This window comes from Parambassis ranga, chromosome 21 (assembly GCF_900634625.1).
Source record: "Parambassis ranga chromosome 21, fParRan2.1, whole genome shotgun sequence".
NCBI classification, from domain to species: domain Eukaryota; kingdom Metazoa; phylum Chordata; class Actinopteri; family Ambassidae; genus Parambassis; species Parambassis ranga.
This window is the reverse complement of record NC_041041.1, coordinates 992,129-1,009,768: the sequence shown is the minus strand read 5'-3', so window position 1 is coordinate 1,009,768 and position 17,640 is coordinate 992,129. Positions and strand designations below refer to the sequence as shown.

The window sequence follows — 17,640 nt, the reverse complement described above, 5'->3', positions numbered from 1 at the left end:
TCAGCTTCACCTTTGTTATCATTATTCACATGTCTGTATGAGCAGGCTGTGATGTGTTGGGCCTCGGTCTCCGAACGTTAGTTGGAGTAAAACTTAAGTAGAAGCAGCAGCGTGTGTGGTGCGCTCTTCTTCGCTGGTCTTCGTGCTGTTTGTGTGTGTGGACTCAGCAGAAGCAGCCTGTTAGCAGAGGATGTGGATCCAGATTAAATTAGGAGCGGCCTGTAGTCTGAGTCTGACTCTGATGTGTGAAGTGAATTTCTCGGCCCTGGTCCAGGTTTGATCTCGGATCATGACGTACAGACTCCCATCCAGTTTATCACTGAATCACTTGGATCCTTGTTATTTTTCTGGCGCTGCGTCCTCTCTCAGCTTACAGCCTGTGTTCTAGGGATGACTCCTCTTCAGATTGTATCTCACAGACCATTAGAGCTCTTCCTGCTCATAAGATGTCAGCTTTATTAAAACATTTCAGGCCAAAGACGCTAAAAACACTTTTTCTCCCAGATCAATCTCCAGACTGAAGAACTTCTCTGCTGTCTTCATCGGTGAGGTGGATCAAATAGAACCACGGGGCCATGTTGGAAAAGAAGCCATCTTAGAACCAGAGTCTGAGCGGTGGAAGGTGAAGGTAAGAGGTGAAGCTGCATCATCACATCCACCTTAAGAAGACCCTCATCTGTTCTCTCAGCTGCTCCTAGAACTAAGAAACTACAGACAAGTCAATACATTGATCATTTGAGCACAGATCAAAACAACGAGTCACATGCTCCACCCACTAACATGGAGGAGGCGGGGTTCATGACCGATGCTGCAGCCAGCCAGCAGGGGGCGAGCTGTTTTGTGCCATGTGTTTCCTTTGAGTGAGTGAGTTCGCAGGACTTTAGTGGATGTTTGTGAAGTGACGGAGTGTCTGGACAGTCCCGACTGTAGTGAAAGCAGCATGTACCGCAGCACAATGACCGGGACCAGAGACCGGCACTGAAGACTGACACCAGCCTCCATCAGGCCATCAGGCTGTAATCAAGCCGTCAGCTTCACCGGCTATCACTCTCCTGCTAAAACCGCAGCTCCGTGCTGAACAGTCAGGCGCCGCCATCGTGCTGCTTCCTGCTTTCATTTCAGTAAATGGTTGAAAGCAGCGCAGAGAAATGTTCCTGAGGACAAGGACAGTCATTGATGAGCCACAATCACAACAGCAAAGAATATCTGAGAGCGCCGAGCCCAGGCTCTGTTTAATTAGCTGCTTTGTGAGCGCGGCAGTCATTATGCACGTTAGACTGGAGAGCGTGACGTGACCAGGCCTGCATCCATTTTAACCACCGGACAAAAGAGAAGAGACAGCAGCACCTCCACAGACCTCTGTAAGTCACAGTGTGTGTGTGTGTGTGTGTGTGTGTGTGCAAACATTCCATCATTCGTATGACACATTGCTGCTGGTTGAGGGTTCAGACGTTGCGGCTCTGGTTGTTGATTTTCTTCAGAAGTTCATATTTATTATCCAGAATGATTTCATTATGATGTATAAATTTAGTTTTTATTGGAGTGGTGTTCCGCCCTGGAGACCGGGACCTCTCTGGAGAGGCTGCAGAGACGCCTCATGATTAAAAAGAAAAACAAACATCTGACGCCGCGGCAGAAAATTACTGTTGTTCTGTTCTTTAGAAATAATTGGAGAGCTTTTTAACCCACGACGCCTCCAACAGTGTTTACATTCAGAAGCCAGGCTGCTGCAACATGAGACCTGGCACTGCTGCGATGTACGGGGTCAGCAGCTGAAAGCATCACAAAGAGGTAAATAAGGATGTTTGACCCTCTGTGATGTCACGCCCACGGCGTTCTGAAGGGCAGTCGCCATGTTGGCGGCGTCAGAGTCTCTCTCAAACACACGCACACGGTCAGGGTTAGTAACAGACAACATGAGATCCTGACCATCCTGTCCCACAGGGGGCGCTCTGCACACAGTCCAGATTAAATGGTTAGGGATGACGCACCAGGAGCCACTTCCCAGCATCCTCCGCTCTGATTGGACACATCAGCCAGCAGCAGCATACATGTGAGGACTCCGGCTGCCATGGAGGCAGGACCTCCTGTCCCCATCAGTCCTAATCTGAACTGGCCAATCAGCAGCCGTTAGCTGCATGCTAGTGTTTGATGGGCTAACTCAGCTTCAAAGTCAGGTCTCCAGGAAGAGGTCGAGTCTAAGTCCCCTCCTTCCTGCTAACATGTGACGTCTTTGTCCACTCACAGCTGAGAAGACGGACACATGGAGTGTTGAAGCAGAGACCACTCAGTGTTTGTGTCAGGCTGTAAACGTGTTTGAACATGGACGCCTGTGGGACGGGCTCACTGCAGCAGCCAGCCTCTGGTGGACACTGGAGGAAGTGCAGCCTGTGTGTGTGTGTGCTACAGGTTAACTGGCGGTCAGCTGTTGGACTGAGCTGTCAGTCGAAGAATCAGGACTGTGTCCTCTCAGACTCTGCATGTCTCTGTCCTCTCTCCAGAGGAGCTGCTTGTCAACAGGCAATACAAGCAAATGCTTCGTCCCCCCAGGCCAGCAGGGGGCCCCCAAGGGCTGACCAATTTTAATTCACTAGTGATCGACCGGTGCAGGCTCCCTGAGAGACCCCACCCCCACCTGTCAGTGTGGCAGCGAGTCCTGTCAGTCAAACGAGGCGGAGTTATCCTGGTAGAGAAGAAAGAGGAGAAATGAAAGTAAGACAGCGGTGAGTGTGTCCGGCTCTGCTCCAGAGTCCAGTACCTGTCTGCACTGACCTGTCTGTTAGCTAGCAGGCTTTTGCCTTTACCATATTTAGTGCTGTGTTATTACGCGGGGTGATGAGCGCTGGCTGGAGGCCCCAGCACACTCGGCCCGTCTCTCTGTGATTGGGTGATTAGCTGCTTCTCTGAAGCAGATTCTGTCATTGTACAGCAAACACTGACTTGATTTGTTTTCCTGCTGCTTTCAGATATCGTCCACACACAGGATGAAATCAGGGACGTTTGTCAGGTTACAAAAGAGGAGCAGGAGCGTTCGGTCAGTATCTGATGAAACAGCAGCCATTGTGCAGCCCTTTAAAGATTTGAATCATTTCATCTGCGGCTTTGTTCCGCGTGCCTCAGCCCGGAGGATTCCAGTGTGTAATGAGACTTCCACATCCTCCTTGTGGGCGAACTGAAGGAGCATGTGATCCCAGTGAAAGGAGAACAAGCAGAGGGGAACGTGGACGGCCGTGAAACAAGAAACATTAGCTTTGGAAATGATCTCATAATCCATGCAATTAAAATGAAGTGGCTGACGATGTCATTTGGCCGTTTCCATTTGCTATTGTTGGACGGCCGGCTCCTCGCAGCGACATGCTTCTTTGATCCTTTCATGACTCTCTGGAGCTCCATACAGAGCAGAGGAACATTTGTTTCAATGGCTACAGCTGCAGGCAATTTGAAATGGGAACTATGTTTGCATTATGTGGACCCAGAAAACTATGAAGACCATTCAGGCTTAGTCTAATTCCCTTTCTGCGGCTGGAGTGGCGAGGCCCTTGTCCATTCTGTGGGCTGTGAAAGCGGCTGTGATGGGGAACAAAGTGTGCGCGCCTCTTTCTGGGTTTTACAGATCACCTGAATGTGCGACACCTTCCTGACGGCAGCTCTGTCAGGATCCTCTCTCTGCCGGCCGAGGCGCCCTCTGATGCAGCCACTGTGGAGAATTTAATTTGGGAAACACAGACACTGCTGAGAGTTTCCATCGCAGCGATGATGGATGAGCAGCGACTTTTTCAGATGCAAAGAACTCTCACATTTAGGCCCGAGCACTTCTGCTGATGGCGTCCTTGAGGGAAGTGTTCTCCTTCACAATCAGTGTCCAACTAACCAGAAAACAGGCGGAAGTAACTTACAATTACATTTCCCGCCCGGCTGTGATGGACATCTCCTCCTCAGTTCAAGGGTGCACTTTATCATTAGGCAAAGCAGGCGGCGGCTGCCGGAGCCACGGCACCTCCGGGTCAGCTCGCGCCCACACACGCCGCGTCACATCGCAGGCGTCACATGTGTGACGCCAACATGGTCACAAGAGGCCGACGGGCTGCGACTGAAGTCGTTCAACTCAGACTTTTGACCTTTCACTGGATTCTGATTAAAGTCTGAATTCAGAGAAAAGCAAAACATCTGAGATTAAAGACAATCTGAGATTAAATTCAGACATCTGAGATTAAAGACAATCTGAGATTAAATTCAGACATCTGAGATTAGAGACAATCTGAGATTAAATTCAGACATCTGAGATTAGAGACAATCTGAGATTAAATTCAGATATCTGAGATTAAATTCAGATATCTGAGATTAAATTCAGACATCTGAGATTAAATTCAGACATCTGAGATTAAATTCAGACATCTGAGATTAAATTCAGACATCTGAGATTAAATTCAGACATCTGAGATTAAAGACAATCTGAGATTAAATTCAGATATCTGAGATTAAATTCAGACATCTGAGATTAAAGACAATCTGAGATTAAAGACAATCTGAGATTAAAGACAATCTGAGATTAAATTCAGACATCTGAGATTAAACACAATCTGAGATTAAATTCAGACATCTGAGATTAAACACAATCTGAGATTAAATTCAGACATCTGAGATTAGAGACAATCTGAGATTAAATTCAGATATCTGAGATTAAATTCAGACATCTGAGATTAAAGACAATCTGAGATTAAATTCAGCCATCTGAGATTAAATTCAGCCATCTGAGATTAAATTCAGACAATCTGAGATTAAATTCAGACATCTGAGATTAAAGCCACAAATCTGAGATCGAAGAAAATCAGAAATTAAAGCAATAATTTTAAGAATTTGACAAATCTGAGAATGAAATCTAAGAATGAAGTGGGGCGTCTGAGATTAGAAAGAGTTAGAGCTTAGTCGTTTTCTCCTCCTCCTCCTGTGGCGTCACAGTGAAGGAGGACTTGGACCAGCACACTGAGCTATAGCTTTCAGCTCTTTGTGATTGCTCCAGCTGTCTCCTGCTGTTTTAAAGCACACTCGCTCTCCGTTGGTTGGTTCAAACTACATCATTGTTTGGCTCTCGGTTGCCACGGTGACAGCCTGGTCTCATGGTGTCTGTTTCTGCTGCTAAAGGACTTCGTTTGAAGTCTATGAGACTGTTATTCATTCCGATCTGTGACAAACTGCCTCCTTCAGCTGCATGTGCAGAATGAGACCCTTCAGACCATCAGTATGTGACATACTACATACATACGGCAGGAGGGATTATTTAATCTCCTCTGGAAATTACAGTGAAGCCTGTGTGTGTGTGTGTGTGTGAAGCCCCCGAGTGTGGAGCAGAGGTGTGTTTCATCATTAGAAGAAGAGTAGTTCTCCTCTCCTTGTTACTGCACGCTCCCAGTGCAAAATAACATGCAGCACAATGAGACGTCTGCACAGGAGGCAGAGGGTTAACCAGCGCCGTCCGCTGCTGCTGATTACAGGCACTAAGATGATATAAGAAAGTGACTTCATAAAGAGGGAGAATGCTGCGTGACTGCCGCTAAAGATGCTTTCATGTTTTTTTAATTAACAATGGATCAAATAAAGGTGACGAGGTTCGGTTCAGCCCGCAGAGCCGTCACTCCATCACTGCTCTCACTGCGTCTTTCATCTCATCTCTGTGTTATTATGGTCCACAAATTGACTGTTTGGTTCAGACTCTCATCTTTAGCCACATCAAGCAGCTGCTCCAGCACACACACACACACACACACACACACACACACACACACTCAGCACTGTGGAGGATTTAGCAACTAAAGAGCCAGTTATTTCCCTCAGGAGCAGCTGGGAAATCAAAACAGAGCTGCTCCAGTGTATCCAGATACCCACAGAGTCATGTGTTTACTGATATGAACAGTATACTGTATATACTGCTGAATTATCAGAGCTTCTCTTCCTGTGGATCGTCCTCCGTATAAACACAGACTCGGAGGATTTGCATTGATTGTTGAATTTTCTGTGAACATGATATTTGTCCGTGTTCAGCTGACCGGCTCCACGCGGCGCTTATTTGGAACTAATTTCCTGGAAGTGTCTCAGTTTCCAGGTCTTTGTTCAGAGTGAGTCCCTTCCAGGAACCTTCCCATGAATACACAGAGCCTTCAGTGGGAAGGTAGACCCTCGCTCAGGTGTAGGAGGGGTTAATCCATGGATCTGTAAACATGCTGCATGTGGGAACACCTCCTCACACTGAGAGCTGCTGCTGAATAAACCCACGTCAGACGCTGCTCGTGTGCGTTTCTCTGCCGGTAATTGCTTCGTATTTTTAAATAAAGTAACAGCACTGTGCGGCCGTGCTGTGGTACGTCCCTCCTGTCAAATCAAAGATAATTACTCTCAGCATTGTTCAGATACTTCTGATCCAAAGAAGAAGTTAATGAAGGGCTGCTGCTGACACGCTCTGACACAATGCTTCCACTGTCCAACACAGCTCCACGGCAGCTTCTTCTTTCTGACCACAGTGCATAACGATACACTGCTGACCTGTGCAGTTAGCTTCCACCGCATGGACCCATGGTTCAGAGTCGACGTTACTGTCATCGTACTCGGGTACGATATAATCCTCAGTCCCACAGTTAGTCAACAAACATGTGGCAGTGATCACTCTGCACAACCTGCAATCAATAAACACCAGTGATATTACACACTGTGAACACAGAGCGGCCTCAGACTCCACCGTGCTGCTGGAACGATCCGCTCGCACGCCGCTCGCTGTCAGCAGCTCGCCCTGTTTCCTCGTCATTACCGTGTGTGTGTAACACTCATTCAGATGTTTGTCAGGAGGCAGGACTCAGACACACACTCTCAGACCAAGACTAAATTTAACATGTGCAGAGGGAATACTCCGACCCTGCCAGTGGAGGAGCAATATGTGTCAGAGCCGCTTCCTCCCAGTCATCCTCCGTCACTGCTTTTATTTCAGGGTGGAGGAGCCGTTGTTACACTGAGCTGTGTCTGATGTATATCGTGTGTTTCTGTTCAAGGACAGGTGTCATGTGATGACACTGTGGAGCACTGATGCTGCTGTGCAGCCTGCTCCGTGGCTGTACCTGCGTTAATGTAGCCGTGTGTCATCAGCAGGGAGGGCGATCATCATCCAGACGTCATGTATTAGTCAGCGTGAGGACGTGTGTCTCAGAGCTTCACTTCCAGGTTTTGTGATAATTGATAACTTGTAAAGAAAACATGGCAGCAGAGCTCATGCAGCTCTAACCGCCTGCGATTCAGTGAATGGTCATCGTACAATGTGCACGCATCAAACCTGATGTCGTACCAAAGTTTATTAGATCCACGGCGCATGGTGTGTCATGCAGCGGTCCTATAAGATGCATACATATCGCACAGTGTAGAGAGGCTGCAATCTAAATGAAAAGACCTCATATTGTCATTGAATTGAAGGTTTGCCTGGTTAAAGTTGTTTTTTATCTGATGATGCAGAGATTATAATCCAGTGCTCAGATGAACTGACCGTTATTGTTTCACCCACAGACGCAGCAGAGAGCCGCCGGCAGCAGAGGTGCAGAGGACGTCTCCCCCAGCAGCTGGTGGTGAGGCCCGGCTCCACGTCCAGCAGGCTCCGCCTGACCAGCCGGGCAGCCAGAGGAGCTCTGGACACCTACAGCACAAACTGACAGACGATCCAGAGCGGCAGATTATCTGGGCAGAATGAGCAATCAGACACATTATTCCAAAACAGACCCAGTGACCACAGCAGTGACCACAAACTGGCGGCGGAGACGGGCTGTCAGAGAAAAACCTGGCAAGCTGCAGGAAACAGACTGAGCGAGTGCTGCCAGCAGAACACAATGCTGCAGCCTGCACCCAGACAGAACCGAGGTCTCCAGCAGAACAACGTGCACGTACCAGAACGTGACAGACACAGGCTGTGTTCAGGTGGAGCGGCTCGGCCCCGTTCACAGTGACACGTGTTCTCTGAGCTGTTTACAGCCGTCCATCAACATTTAACCACACATGTAACAGAGCGCTAAACTCTGACTTTAATAATAACCACAAATCCATGGAGGATCTCTGATTTGTGTTCTGTTGCCTAGCAACCCTGGAAGCTACACGTGATGCTAACATAAAGGTGTGTACTCCTGGCTGTTACAGTTTGAGGAGGCGACCATGTTCCACTGTGACACCAGGAAGAAGAACAGCGCTGTGATGTAGCTGTGGATCAGAACCCTGAACGGACTCACACCTCCGTACAGCAGCCATATATAAAGATGGACGACCTGACGTGGTGGCAGGCTCCGCCCTGTGTTCTGTATGTTTGTATATGTTTCCTTCTCATCCTGGTTGTTTACTTGGTGGTTACTTCATTTCCCCACAGGGATTAATAAAGTTAATCTGAATCTAATATGTGATGGTGATGTCATGCTGGCGGCTGTTTTCCATGTGGGGCACCGTGACCTTTTGTTGTGACACCTCTCGCTCGCTGACAGAACTCTCATCCTGATTCATAACAGGCTCTAAATAAACTGCATTACCCAGGAGGCCCTCTGTGACGCACACCTGTTTCCTATTGTCACCTGCCTGCTTTCCTATTTCCACAGGTCGAAGTCATGTCAACCTGACTGGGAGACCAGGGGCAGCGTGAAAGTCGCCTTCACTGCAGCAGCCTGCGGTTACAGCTGGACGCAGCGAGAGGCCAGCGGAGGCGCTGTGTTTGTGTGACACACTAAAAGTAGGCGTCAGCAGGGACAGAGCTGAGGACACCGCGGCCTCACCGCACACTTCAGGAGCTCATCGTTAGTCTCTTCACTTCCTGCTGATTAAACAGATTAATTAATCTGATTAGATGATCCACACGTGTGAGGAAGGGGGCGCTGTTGTCCTCCTCCAGACCTGTGTGACATCATTAGATTTTACTCTTTGTTCATGTGTGTGTGTGAGACGCTGGCATTTAAATACTTTATCAACAGCTATTATGCTAACAATGCTAACAACCTGATCTGCAGCTAGCAGTTTAATTAGCTCCCTGTGTAGCAGTCAGTCCAAAAGACTTTACTTTAACTAAACTACTTTTATATTTCAGACCTAAAAACATATAAATAATCCTTATTAATCCATGTCCAGATTTAAAGCATAGGTGTATGAGAAACAACTAGAAACCTTCTCTACCAACCTAGCTGCTATGCTAACAATGCTAAAAGCCTGGTCTGCAGGCAGCTAGCACTTCAGTTAGCTTGCTATGTAGCGGTTTGATCAGCAGGTCTTCAGCAACTCTTAAAAAATGGAAGAATTGCATTTTTTTGTTTCAGAGATCAGCTGATAAATGGATTTATTATTGTAGCGTTTCACACATTTACATTCATCATAGTGTGTGTTACGTGTGTGTGTGTGTGTAACAGCAATCAAAGCCTGAAATCACTAGCACTAGCAGCTAGCGCTAACATGAGGACTGTAGTTTTAGACATTTAGTGTTTGGATTCCGAGGGGAGAAGTGAACATGGTGCAGAGCAGCAGTGATGACGTGTGTTTGTAGTCCAACCAGGAAGTTAGCATCTCCTGCGTTCCCTCCAAAACCAGCCAATAGGATCCCTCCGTTGTCTTTGCAGTACATGAATAACAGTGCTAACATGCTAACAGGTCTCCCGCCTCACAAGCTAGCGGTGCTAACAGGTGGGTATGCTACATGCTAGCCCTCCACACACACCGAACTTTATGAGTTTAATGTGTTCACACAGAGCTGCTAGCTCAGCTAGCCGTGGTTTGTTTGTGTATATTCAGCCTGGACGTGTTCACGTATGTTAGCATGTAGCTTTTAGCAGCCCGGTCTGAGCAGGAATCCTCCAGCAGCTGCTCCACCCTCCTCAGCCTGCCTCCACACACACACCCAGCTCCAGCAGTGACCGTGCTTCATCACTGCTGCTCCCACTTATTGTTTCCGTGTACTTCTGCTGCTCTCTCGCTGTTGTTGTGTGTTTTTGTGTGTCCGGGCATCACAGCGCTGCCAGCACCACCGGAGAGAGCGAGGGAGAGAGAGGGAGGTGGGCTGTACCTCAGTGAGGGCGGAGGCGGAGGAGGAGGAGGACCGACGCTCCTCCACATCAGACTCCTTCTGTCGCTCCAAGCTGGAGGAGCGAGGAGGACCCTCTGCTTCCCTCTCTGCGGACTCACGGATAATACACGCCACGGCCGGGAAGATGGTGCCTCTGCTGCCCGTGGTCGCCCTGTACACTCTGAGCGCCTTCAGCGGAGCCTCGGCCGCCTCTCTCTGTGAGTACCCCGCCTCCGCGCTCACCTGTCGGCTCTGCGGCGGCGGCGGCTCGGACTTCACGCCTGGCCGCTACCTGTGCGCGTCCATTGTTGTGCCGTCCTCAGTTTACTTAGTGTCAGGAGCACACAAACAAGTTGTTGCTCCCCGCGGTGTGTGTCTGTGTGTGTTCAGGATACACTCGCTGTGATGAAGGTCAAGCAAACAGGTTCGGTCTCCGCTTCTGGAGCGACGCGCTGGCTGCGCGGCGGCTTCATGCGCTGTTTTTCAGGTGTCAGTGTGAAGACCGGAGTGTGTGTGTGTGTGTGTCTGTCTGTGTGTAGTGTGTATAGTGTAGTGTGTGTCTCAGTAAAAGTACTGACTGGCCGCAGCTGTGCCGCCAGACGCCTGCTGCTGCTGGACTCCTACGTTCAGACCGCATCCCGCAGACGGAGCTGGGTCTGTGGATCTGGGTCTGGGTCTGTGGATCTGGGTCTGGGTCTGTGGATCTGGGTCTGGGTCTGTGGATCTGTCTGATCTGCGTGGAAGGCCCGCGCGCGCGTGTGAGAGTTTGTGTGTGTGTGCGCGCGCAGATTGAACAGTATTGATCAGCCATCCATCAGTCCTGTCGTTCTCTAAGCGGCGCGTCCTGTGACGTGTGGCGTGTGAGGCGCGCTGGTCCCCGCGGTGACCTGGAGGACCGGAGGACCGGAGATTGATCTAATATTTGTGTTAATAATCGATAATTCTTTCTGAGTGGTCACAGTATCACAAACACCTCTCAGCTGTTTCATCAAAATGTCCATTAGAAGTTCCGTTTTAGAACCACAATTTAAATAAATAACATTCAGGTCAAAATGAGCAAAGTGTTTCTTCTTATTGATCAAACAACATAGGATCAAATATCGATATATAAATATGATTATATTATTAATATTATTGTTATTTTATGCTTCTCAGCGTCTACACAAAGGCCACGCTGCTGCACACTGTAAAACACCACACAGGGTATTTATATGAAGTCCTGCTGTCTGAACCCCCGCTCCACAGGGGGGCGCTCTGCACTCCGCGCACAATCAGCGGGTTCCTACAAGGTTAAAAAAAAATAATTCTCATCATGTGTTCAGACAACACATACAGTCCATTTCTAGAACTGTATTTGTCATTTGTTAAATGTAAAGTCCCGTTCTGTAGCGATCAGTGACGTCACCATGAGCCGCCTCGCAGCATCCTCTGTTCTGATTGGACACATCCAGCAGCAGCAGATAGATGCGGTCGATGTGCAGGGTGCTCTATTATTGTCCTGTTCTTCAACATAATTATCTTTTGTTCATGTTAGAACACAAACATCCAGGAGTCATGTGTCCTCCTCACCGCCTGCTCTCCATGTTCTGCTTCATGTTGACTTCCTCTTCGGCTCTGTGCAGCCAGCAGGTCTCCAGTCCTCCTCCCCTCCAGCCCTCTGCACAGAGCACTGACTGACTGAGAGGCAGAGGGTCAGAGGTCAAAGAGAGAGCTGTGACGTTCAGTCTGATTTTGTATTTCTCACTTTTACTCAAAATGTACATTTTCTAAACGTTTGAGATGAATTATCTACAGCATCCACACACACTGAATGTTTGACTGCCTGCCTCTCAGTGCAGACTGTAAACACTCACCACTGATGTTCTTTGGTCTTTGTGACAGCTGAAGCTGATTTAGCCCATAAAACATTTAGCCCATAAAATTGGGGAAATTGGGGAAATTGGGGACAACAGTGGCGCAGTGGTATAGCAGGGTTGTCTAGTAACCGGAAGGTTGGTGGTTCGATCCCAACTCCTCCCTAGTCACTGTTGTGTGTTCTTGGGCAAGACGCTTCACCCTCGCCTGAGGCGCACCTTGCTAGTCATTGTATGACACTGCAGCAGCCGTAAAGAATTTCCCTCTGGGATTAATACAGTATCTAAAATAAAAAATAAAAAAAAAACACTAGCATGCTGCTAATGGCTGCTGATTGCAGCTGATTGCTGTCAGTTCAGATGGTGACATCACTGATAGTTATAGATAGTAGATATTTACAGCCTCTCTAAATTTATTGATTAGAGAGGCTGTAAAAATAAAATAAAAATGAACCTATACGGAATATTTTTTTAAACAAATTTAACTTGACATTTTTGGGCACTTCAGGACTCCGTTCCTCTGCACAGCGCCCCCTATGGGACAGGAGGTCCACACAGAAATTCTAATATTAGCAGTATGTGTGCATGTGTCACTGCAGTCAGACTCGCAACAGTTAACACAAACGGAAGCAGCTCCAGCTGCTGCGCACACTGCCCCCTTCTGGCCCTTTTTTTTTTTTTTTTTTTTTTTTTACACTTTATATTTATCTTTAGTTTTTAGTTATATGTTGCGGAGTGAAGAGTAACGCAATTTTGATTCTCTGTATGTCCAGCACATATATTTGACAATAAAGCTGACTTTGAAAAAAAAAATGACAACAGGAAGTCGTGTTAGTCTGCAGAGCTCCACGCAGCGACGTGACAACAACCTGCAGAATAAAAGCAACAACAAACAGACCATCACACCGTCTGTTTGAACACATCACCATACATATTTAGATTTATATTTATAAATCAGTATGTTTTTTTAAAATGTTTCTGGCCGTCGTATCTTTTCAGTTTGCCGGTTTAAATCGTCGCTGCGTCCCTCAGGATGAACCGTTTTCCTTTTTGTTTGGATGCACGATAATATCAGGGAGGCTCTCTTATCTGTTGCTAACATAACACTGGCAGTGTTTTTTAAGTGTTACAAATAATATCAAGTTTCTGCTTGCGGTCCTTTTCAGCAACAACTCCAACCTAACTAGCTAACGGGGGAACCTGCTGTGTTTCTCGGATCAGTCTGGATGTCTGGAGCTGGAACTCCATGTGTGATGTTTTTACGCTGAATCCTTTTTGCATCACTTTTCCTTTACTGACACCCCAAGGACAAAGTTTCCATTTCTAGCTACCAGACCAGAGAACTCAGTGGAGCGTCTGTTTCTGGACGTTTTTTGTGGAGCGTCTGTTTCTGGACTTTGTGTGTGTGGGGTGTGTGTGGGGTGTGTGTGCAGCGTGCTGACCTCTCCGCCCTTCCCTGTCATGTTAAAAAGTGAATCCCAGCAGTAAATGAATCCACCAGAGGCGTGACATCACTTGATCTGTTTGTCTGCGGCTGCACTCTGAGGGCGAGTGTGACACCGGCCTGTGTTGGTGGGTGGGGTTCCAGCAGTTTATGTTAAGGTGACGAGCTGAGCTGAACTGACAGCTGCATTAGTCATTTATGACAGTGGTGGTTCTCAGATGTGTGCTGTGATCAGGCCTGACGCGCCGCGCTGCCATGAAACAGTGAGACGCTGCCGGAGGTCAAAGAGCCGCTCTCATGTTTACCGCTGAGAAACACGAGGCGAGATGATGGCAGCCGCTTCCTGTCAGGGGGCCTTCGGAGTGTTCGGGTCTCACAGACCTCACTGCGCCTGCGTTTTGTTGATTGATACAGAATCGACGTGGCCTTTACGCTAATTGCCAGAGAAGCAGCTGTTCACAGATGTATTGAAATAACACTTTCTCTTATCAATTATTTTATTATTGCTGTACAATACAACTTTATTGACCGCAGTGGAAATCCGCCCGGACGCCGGCTAACCACAGGGAGCTGTGCTGCAGTCGTGTCAGTAATGGGAGAGCAGAGAAGTGATGGTTCGGGCTCTGAGTGCTTTCTGTAAAACGTATCGAGCTCTCGAGCTGCTCCCCAGCTGCTGCTGAGGGTTTTAATGGCTTTACTGCTGCTGTTGATCACTCTGCAGCGGTTTACTATTTTCCATTTGCTAAGATACACCAGGAGCGAGCTGTAAGTTAGAACATTTACTGCGGTGTCTTATAAATATTGACAGTAAAGGCGCGTGTGTTAATACAGGAGGCAGTGGAAGTGCTTACACTTCATTAGAGTTCACTTGTTCTGACTTTTATTTTATTTACACTGGGTTTTATTTTTGAACGTACAGGAGTGGGGCTGCAACCAATAATCAATAGTCGACTATGAATTGATGCCGGCTGCTTGGATCACAGCGGGTGAGCTGGACTGGATGTTGTGATGGAGCTGTAGGAGTGAAGAGGACACTCAGACACTCCACCAGTACAGAGACATGAACAGTAACACACTGCAGCTCCAAACGAATGGATTAATAATGTAATTAACTATCATTAAAATAAGGTCACACAGCTGAGTAAACACCACACGAATGAGACTAACTCTGTAATTAAATGTGCAGAAACAAAGAACATTTTATGAATTATTGTTGCTGCTTTGTCTTCACTGGAAAAAACACACTGAATGTCCTTTTTTAAACTGATCATGGTATTAATAACAATCTAATGAGCAGCAACACTCCAGTTAAAAAACGGCAGCAGAAGAAGTGTGCTGAGGAATTTATGACCCGATTCATCATTTTAATAATCATAAATAAATAATCATAGAACTAGAGACTGAAGGAGATCAATAAACATTCAAATCCATTTTTATAGACGGGCCTTTATGTGACATTTTATTTCTTTATTTAGTGGCTGTTTGTTATATATCTGTTGTTTATTCAGGGAATTAGCCTAGCGTAGCCTAGCATAGCATAGCTTAGCGTAGCCTGGGGAGCTGTGTCGTGTGCAGCCTGCGCTCAGCGGCGGAGCTCCACTCACTGTTTGGACAGTTTCATGCAGAGCAGTGAGGATGGGAAATTAAAATAAGTACTTGAGCTGTCTGGTTCTGGATGAAGTAACGACGTTTGTCAGTGTGTGGAGGAGGAATTAAAGTGTTTTAATCAAATCTGTGTGCAGCGCTGCAGCTGCAGTTTCTTCTTATTGTTATAAAAGAGAAATGCGTGCATTGATTTCCACTTAAACACGGCTACAGGGAGGATCTGTGTGAGTGTTGCTCTGTGCGTTGATGGATGCTGCACGTCCTTTCTGCCATTGTTGTTTTTTTACCAGCGTAATTTTCCAATACATAATTGATAATGATGATGTGCTGGAGTGTAATCAGGCCGAGCCGAGGCCGTGTCGTATGCAGCATGAGGATTGATTCAGAGGAATCTTCTTCTGGCTGGAAACGGCCGTTCAGCAGCAGCTGGAGCGAGCCGCTGCACCGCGGTCCGTGCGAGGAACGCCGCCACGCTGTCAGGGAGCCCCGCACAGCGAGCAGGCCGCTTCAGCAGGCGGCCATTTTTTATACAGAGATCAGTTTCACACACACACGTATTTCTGCTTAAAGTTAGCTCGGTGAGCAGACACTTCACAGCTAATTATTTGGAGTCTGAAGCACCTAGAACATGCCGGAGCAGGGCTGGCATGAAGCTTCACATGAGATGTGACGGTGCGCCGGTGACGGAGGCGCTGCAGCTGCACATCCTCTCACTAATGAATGTGAAGCAGCCACTCAGGGAACACCTACAGCTGTACACGTTCAAGGCCTGATGAATTTATCAGAAGGTAAATGAGGCAGAGCAGCGGTGCGGCGGCAGGCGCTTTTCCTCATGTTTAAACATGCAGCGCTTCTCTTCTGAGAGGCGGAAGCAACCGGAAGGAGAGGGCCCGACTCCACAGTGGGACCAGAAATATCATCATCCTCTGGATGGAGCGTAGGCTGAAGGCAGAGCTCAGGCTTTATTCAATTCCATTTTATTTTTCAACATTAAAACTAGAATTACCGTCTGAAGGTTCTGTGAGGCAGAGTGAGGTCACAGGAACCATGTGTCACCTGATTTGATCATAATTAGCTTAAAAACTCCAGCTACAAATGTACTTTATGAAGTCAAGAACAAGTGATTATTATGATTTAACCTAAAAAATGTCATCAAGGCGTCGATGTACTGCGTTTATCAATCAGTTTATTTATGGATAGAGATTATTTATTTATTAACCAGAGGTTCCTCTGGGGAAGCTTCCAGTCACACAGCAGAAGAGTTAACAGTTACAAGTAGAGGTTCAAATTTATTTAAAAAAAAAACACAAAAGAATTAAAGGAGTCTCCACTCATAACCCCCAAATAGAATAGAATAGAATACACCTTATTAATCCCTTTGGGAAGGTCCCTCGGGGAAATTTAGGTACCAGCAGCAATACAACACCGACCGTCAGAGCAAGAGTTAAATAGAATAAAATAGAATATAGTGCAGTAAAAAAATAAAAGATAAGAGGAATTATGTACAAACATTGCACAGCAGCATAGATGGTACAGAGGTATTATTGCACATTACAGCTGAACTATGACAATAAACCACAGCACTAGATTGATAAACACTAGAAAAGAAAAACTAGGTCTGATCGCTGCAGCTGAAGCGTTGAACGCTGATGTGAAGGTTTGCTCTGAATTGCTGGAGAATCTGCATTTAATCTGGATTTCATTTGCTGAAACACGTTGACCAATCTGAAGCTCTTTTATTTTGAAAAGTAGAAAACCGTTGAACCTTGGGACCTTGGAGTAAAAAGATTCTGGCTCCTGAGGTATAAGGTGAAATCAGATCAGTTGATCAGTTTGTCCCATGACTGAGGAACAGCCTCCAACCAGCAGATTCCAGCTGGGCCCTGGTAACTGTAATGACGTGGTGTGAGTGTGGACATGACCTTTGACCTCTGACTGACTGTGCCACACGTGAAGGCGTGTTGTGGAGCCGCTCCTCAGATGTCTTGTTCAGCAGGTCGGGGGCGTACGGAGCGACACGCCTCCTGTTGGTTGTTAATTCTCTTTTGGGGTTTAGACCCATTTTAATATTCATGCAGCACCGAGACGAACCTTTCGCTCCCGCTGCTGATGTCAGACGATCATCACTGCTGAGCTAATCTCCCTGACGGCGCCCTCAGGATCGCGCTGTTGTTTGTGTCTGGACAAATAGCTGCTGGTCCTGGAGTGAAGGATTTACATACTTCTGCCTCGGAGAGCTCCAGCAAACACATGCAAACAGACAAAACACCGCGTCTTCCACACTTTGACAACACAAGTGCAGCACTTAAAAACGAACACTTCCAGGAGCAGCGCGTTGCCATGGTGACGCAGGGCGGTGATGGAAGCATAATGCTGCAGATGTGTGTCGTTAGCTGTGATTAAACAAGCGAAGTGTTGCTTTTCTCCAGGTGGAAACTTGTAATCGCTCCTCCACTGAACTGTAATTGTTGTGCACACTTTAATATCCAGCGCTGCGGCTTGATTAGCGTTAGCAGAGCTCGTTTCCTTTGCTGCAGCCTCTGAAGGTACCTGACGAGATGAAGGCTGCTCGGAGCCTCGCGGTTAATGATGTGTTGTTTGAATGGTCGGGCTAATGATCAGCAGAGCGCTAACGCCGGGTTAGCAGCTCATGTATGTGCAGCGATACAGACAGACACTGC

At 47.3% G+C, this 17,640-nt stretch overlaps 1 protein-coding gene across 1 annotated transcript in view; it reads left to right on the top strand.

The window, feature by feature from the left end:
• The first annotated feature begins 9,233 nt into the window (after positions 1-9,233).
• The window catches only part of cntnap5a (contactin associated protein family member 5a), a 65,548-nt gene continuing 57,141 nt past the window's right edge, over positions 9,234-17,640 (top strand). Inside the window, 1 exon segment of the mRNA XM_028394445.1 lies at positions 9,234-10,275. Within this exon segment, the coding sequence (XP_028250246.1) occupies positions 10,203-10,275 (73 nt within the window). The 5' untranslated portion in view covers positions 9,234-10,202.